Source organism: Pelodiscus sinensis, chromosome 4 (genome assembly GCF_052426305.1).
Source record: "Pelodiscus sinensis isolate ZL-2025 chromosome 4, ASM5242630v1, whole genome shotgun sequence".
Classification (NCBI taxonomy): domain Eukaryota; kingdom Metazoa; phylum Chordata; order Testudines; family Trionychidae; genus Pelodiscus; species Pelodiscus sinensis.
The window spans coordinates 44,258,659-44,264,658 of record NC_143055.1 but is presented as its reverse complement, the minus strand read 5'-3'; the positions used below and the strand labels follow the sequence as shown (position 1 = coordinate 44,264,658).

Sequence of the window (6,000 nt, the reverse complement as noted above, 5' to 3'; positions counted from 1 at the left end):
GCCATTGAATAAAAAGACTCAGTCTAAAGAGAAGTAGAAACATTTTTCAGTTGCATGACAATGCAAGCAGGAATTCGTACTTTTTAAAAAATTTCTGATGATGTGTGCTTCCTGTTCCAGTTTGTTTAGTCACAAGTACTGAATTATCTTTCTGTTGGCTGATTGCATTTACTATAAACAGGTTTTGTGCTTTGTTTAAATACATCAGGCTACTTAACCCTTGCACAGGCAGGTAGAGTAAAAGAGGTGGAGAGGAAAAGTTTACTCTCTGGCATTGCTGTTTCTTTTTAGGGTTAAAATACAATTCTCAGAGAGATCACAGGGAGGTTAAAAGAGGGCTTGGCTGTTATTTCTAAAACTAGTTTCTCTTTTGTTCCTTTTCTAGAAACCAGATGTAACTGCAGGTCAGAAGGGGGTGACATGAGGCACTTATTTAACAAGCACAACCACTTATTGATGAAACTTGGATCAGAAAGGCTTGTGGGTTTCTCCTAGTGCAATACCTTCCTGTACTAATTCAAGCCATGCTATGCCTCAGGTGAGTGCTATTAATTTGTTTTCCCTTTAAATCTTCATCTATCTATTGAAAACCTACGTTGCTTAAAGGGGGGCGGGGTTAGAAGATATTCAAGATTTAGCATCTTGTTTCTAAACCACTGTATGTAGAGATCAAGCAGGTGGTTCAGCAAATAGTGGCTCTGTTTTAGTGACGATACATTCCCTCTCTGGGTGTTCACATTGGAACTCCATATTTATTTATTTATATTAAAAATGGCGTGTCAAGCAATTCTTAAATTGTTTCCAAGTGTCTCTCTGACGTCAGCCTTTACATCTCTTCAGGTTATCCATTCTCTTCCCCCCCTTAAAAAAACAAAGGTATCTGCTCTCCTAAAACAACAGGAATGCTGCACTGGCCTTGAGCCAGCAAAGGCTCAGTGAAGAGGATAAAATTTCAGTTCAGATTTACGGGAAGTTGCTGGTGTTGGGAGTAAAAATCTGGTTTGGTGAGTTTAAGGGCAGGGAGTATACAAGAAACAACCTTGCTACTGTGAGCAGCGAGAACAAGAGAGGGGGGAGGAAAAAAGAACACAGAGATGAGACACTTAACATTTTCCTCTCAGTCACAATTTTACTGAGTGCTCCTGAGTCCTGAGACATCGCAGACTTTACCAAAGCAGTCGGCAAAAACTGAGTCCTGGTAAAGCAGTATCTCAGCTTAACTTTCATGCTTTATGTCTAGTCCGGAATTTAGTCTAAAAGAGTGATTTCTGATTAGCACTCCTGTTAATAGATTGGAATGTGCAGCTTAGGTCAGTGAGAATCAAGGGTTTTAGCTTAGCTGGTATTACTTCTAGCAAGTCTCTCTGAAAGTATTTCAGTGTTCAGCAATTCTGAACGGCAGAGTGTGAAACAAAGGGGTTAAACAGCTTTGTAGGGAGTTGCTCAACACTGCTCAATTAGCAGAACATTAGAAAAAGTAAGAAGATGCATTAGATTGCTGCCCAGAAACGCTTTCTTCTCTGTGAATGGTGCTTAAGTGTAGAAACTGTCTTCAGAAACACCATACAGGTACGTAATTTTTTGTGATCACTATGCTATCCCTGTGACCTTGCTGCAGGGTCTAGTCTCTTGTGATTGTTTTAAGAGCATGGTGGGACATAAGGTTGTGGTTTTTTTAAAGTGTTTAAAATAATGTCAGTGAAAAACAGAAACAAAACCACAATTTGAGGTAAGCTTTGACAATTCCTTTAAAGTGATTGAACAATGGACTAGATTCTTTAAAAACTTATAAGATTAGAGAGGAAAAGAGAGATATCAAATAAGAGAGGACTGAAAAGTGATCTCCGGTATATATGCTATTTCAGAAGTTTAGCCAATATCTTTTCAGCTGACATGTTAAATAGTGTTGAAGTAAATATGGGGGGGGGGAAGGAAGGGTTGGTTTAAAATCAGAGTCTGTTCACAACAGGTAGCAGTGACATAATTTTGATGGATGACAAATTAACAGGATACCTGTTTGGGATCTCTGATTAGAAACAATTAAAATGAAGAGAACAGAACTTTTCTAGTAATGATTATTTCAAAATAAAATACGGGTAGATTCCACCTTTCTTTGCCTTTTAGTTATATTTATATGCTGTTAGATGAAAATTGTTGGGGCATGTCTCATTATGCACATAAAAAGAAACAGTTTGTTTTACAAGTTAAAATTATACAGTTCATTTCCCATTTTGGCTTTAAAATAAAGATTGGGGCAAAAGTCACAGATATTAAAAGTTGGATGTAGCAAACCAAAAGATTAGTTTTTGAAGTCTGCCACCCAGCTGAGGTCACAGAGCAGAATATGGCCCCAGAGGCTAGTTTGAAACTAATAATGGCGTCTTTATGAGCCACAGTTTTGTGTAATAGTAACTTGGACAATCTTGCAATATATTCTTTACAAGTCTAATGCTGAGTTCATATGATTGTAAGGGGGAGAAAAGAAAACATACATCAGGCTGTTACAACAACTGCGGAGCAAGCAGTTGTACTTTAGGACTATTGCCAGAGGGATCTGCAACATTATATACTAAACATCTCCAAGTACTGCAGGTGTCAGATCATAAAGGTGAAAGGTTACTTGTGGTATTAAGCAGAGCCTGGTATAAAATTGGAAAATGGAAAGCAATATGCACTCTTGAGAAAGGAAAAATAAGATAACACCAGAAATATACTGCTATTTGGAGTTTATCTAACAGATTCATGTTTAAATTACTATCAAGGCTAAAAATCAAATTATACAGTCAAAATAACATTAGAGTCTGAAAAATAAATAAATTAAGGGAAAACATTTTGCTTGTATTCTCAGTTTCTCTCACTCTTTTATATCCTGTCACTGGGCCAGATTCTTCTTTCACTCATGTTTTACCCAGTGAAATAACTTCATTGCCTTCAATATAGCCATTCTTGAGTTACAATCTATCTGCTAGATGAGAATTGGGCCCTCTTTTCTAACATGTGTCATGGGCTATCAAACACACACAACAGGGCAGAGTAGCTTTGGAACTATGATATTTTTAAAACATAATTGTCATGTAAATATAGCTCCTAATAGAATCTGTACCTTAATTTTCCAGTCCAGTATGAAAAATTAATAATTAACAAACATTAGTGGTATGTGCTATAATTAGCAAACTAAACAATTAACACTTTTGGATAAAAATACTTATTTTAAGGAGCCAAGATGGCAAATGTTTATGGGAATATTGTTCCAAGAGAAATTTGGTCTAAGGACCTGATCCTGGTAGGATCCCATTCATGGAGCTCTGCTGATTACTATAAGACTTTTCATAGGGGCAGGAGTCCTGCTGCATGGAGATAATGGCAGGATCAATGGCCATCCACATCTCCATTGTTTGGTGTTGTAATTTGCTATTCTACACATTGTACAGAAGTTGTATTATACTGATTCAGTCAGTGTCATATGATAGAATGCTGTCTATGAAAGCAGTATGAGTGTCTGATATCAGGGAAATTCGTATGATTGTGCTCATTAGGACTTTTAAATGTCTGATGTGCTCTCTCTGTTAACATGAAAATCAGCCTAGAAAAAAACGGGAAGCAGATGTTGGGGTCTAGTTTGAGCTGGCTGTCAATGTAAATATTAACAAAATGTATATGCTTTACTACTTAGTTTGAACACTATTAATGCTATTCTCAACAACCATTCATACTAATATTGGTTTGGAATAAGAAGTAGGTATCTTCCTGGACTCAGGTAGTTGTCATATTACACTCATCTGGATGTATAATGTCATCTCCATTTTATGAAATTCTATTTTCCCCTGAGTTCCCATGACTGAGTTCTCAAATTAAGAATGATCCAAATTGCTAAGAAGTATACTAAGAAAGTATCTGCATTACAACTGACAAACACTGGCAGAGATTTAAGGGCCAAATTCTGTTTCTACTGAAGACAGTGGAAGTTTTACTATTGATTTCTATGGGATCAAGGAGAAGGATTTGGCCCTTGGTGAAGAAATACATCTGCCAGTCCACATAGTTATGTATGAAGATAAGTTCTCTTGCAGGACATTTACATCTCAGTATTAGAGGTGAACCTACAGCAAAAGCCATAATGTGAACACTCCGTGCTCTAACTATACGTGGGTCACTTGGAATTGTGTTCTGCATCTGGCCTATCATTTTCAGTTTTCATGTTTCTAAAATTGACCAGTGCATGCTATAGACTTGTAGTAAGGACACTGCTCATTATCTTTCCCAGTGAAAGACTTAAATTAATATTTCTTTTTTGTTGTGTGTGTGGTGGTTGTTTTTAAAATAACATGGTTCTGGGTACACCTAGCTCCTGCCAAGATCAGGCACATCTTCTCAGTATCCTTGTCAAGACAATGTAGGCTTTGTATAGTTAAGACTTGCAAAGGTTTTGGTGACACAGTAAACTTAATAGAGCAGAACAACTTCTTATTAACGGCAAAGTAGATAGACAGGCTGATGTTTGGGGGCTTTTTGTTTTCTTTTTACATCTTATCTGCTTAAAACTGTTGAAAGGTATTTTTTTTTAAGAATATACTTATCAGGAAGTATCATTCAGACTATATTTTTTTTACCTAGTTAGGTTGCAGAAGATTTTGGAGGCGGCACAAGCAAAGGTGGGATAATTTGGAGAATAAAGTAGGAAGACAAACTACAATTTTTTTCAAACAGAATACTAAAGAGCCATTCAGGTAATAAGAGTTTTCAGTCACTACCTAAACTAGGATGTATCCAACAATCTAGAGAGAAAAAGCTTTGTATTCTGCTTACCAAACTCTGGAGCCATCTAGTTCCTCTACAGCATTTACTTTGTTGAAGCAACATCCCAATTGTAATGCATTTTACAGAATGAATGAGAACTCCATGTGCAGACCATAGAGCTTAAAAAGTTAAGGATCAAGTTTAGCTCTTTCCCACCTTATACAAACAATATGGGATGGATCGCCATATGGTTTACACTGAGGAGGAGCTTTAAGCACTAAGTAGACAGTAGAATTATTTTTCTCGCTCTCCCTTCTTATTCTGAAGTTCCCCTTTTTTCTCCACTCTAGCTCATCTCATCAGACAAAGTGGGTTTTGCCCACAAAAGCTCATGATACACTCTCTCTCGCTTTATATATAGTGTGTTAGTCTTTAAGGTGCTGCACTGCTCGGGTGTGTCTAGATTGGCATGATTTTGCGCAAAATCTTGTTGCCTGTCTTCAGTGGTCGTAAGTATTTGCGCAAGAACACTGACTTTGTAATGTACAAAATCAGTGGTTCTTGCACAAATACTCCGACACTCCCGCTCAGGGATAAGCCCTCTTGCGCAAGTATTCTTGTGCAAGAGGGCCAGTGTAGACAGCCACATTAATTTCTTGCGCAAGAAAGCCCGATGGCTAAAATGGCCATCGGAGCTTTCTTGTGCAAGAGAGCGTCTACACTGGCATGGATGCTTTTGCGCAAAAGCAAATATTTTGCGCAAAGGCACATTCCAGTATAGACGCTCTCTTGCGCTAATACCTTTTAACGGAAAAACTTTTTTTAAAATTTGCGGAAAATCATGCCAGTCTAGACGCAGCCCTTGGGTCTGGTTTTGAACTGCACAATCCAGTATCTGAGTTTTCTGTTCAGGAAACAAATTGAGAAAATGTCCAGTATTTTCTAAATAAGATGTAATATAGATTGTGATGTAATGTCAGGTGTGTCCGGTATTCTTGTTGAAACCATCTGGCAACCCTATGCACTACTTGTTTTTAAAGTTACAGACTAGACTAACATGGCTACCCCTCTGAGACTTTTGCTTAATCCAAGAGAGGTTTTGGTTTAGGTTGGTCTGTATGTGAACAGTAACAGCCAGCTGGATAAGTCACTGTATAAATATACATGTAAGTTACATAAATTATCAGGGATGATCACAAAACACTTTATAGAAATGTACTAAGTATGCATAAGAATAGTAGAAATGCAGCTTTCTCTGGATTA

At 37.4% G+C, this 6,000-nt stretch overlaps 1 protein-coding gene across 5 annotated transcripts in view; it reads left to right on the top strand.

The window, feature by feature from the left end:
- Positions 1-370: 370 nt before the first annotated feature.
- The window catches only part of RBM47 (RNA binding motif protein 47), a 117,897-nt gene continuing 112,267 nt past the window's right edge, over positions 371-6,000 (top strand). Inside the window, exons 1-2 of one of the 5 annotated variants that reach the window (XM_075930547.2) lie at positions 642-1,569; positions 4,619-4,727. In XM_075930547.2, coding sequence (XP_075786662.1) covers positions 1,527-1,569; positions 4,619-4,727 — 152 coding nt within the window. In that variant the 5' untranslated portion in view covers positions 642-1,526. Of the gene's footprint in view, positions 539-641; positions 1,570-4,618; positions 4,728-6,000 lie in introns of those variants that run through there. The other 4 variants (XM_075930538.2, XM_006129493.5, XM_075930541.2 and 1 more) reach the window with 4 other exon arrangements.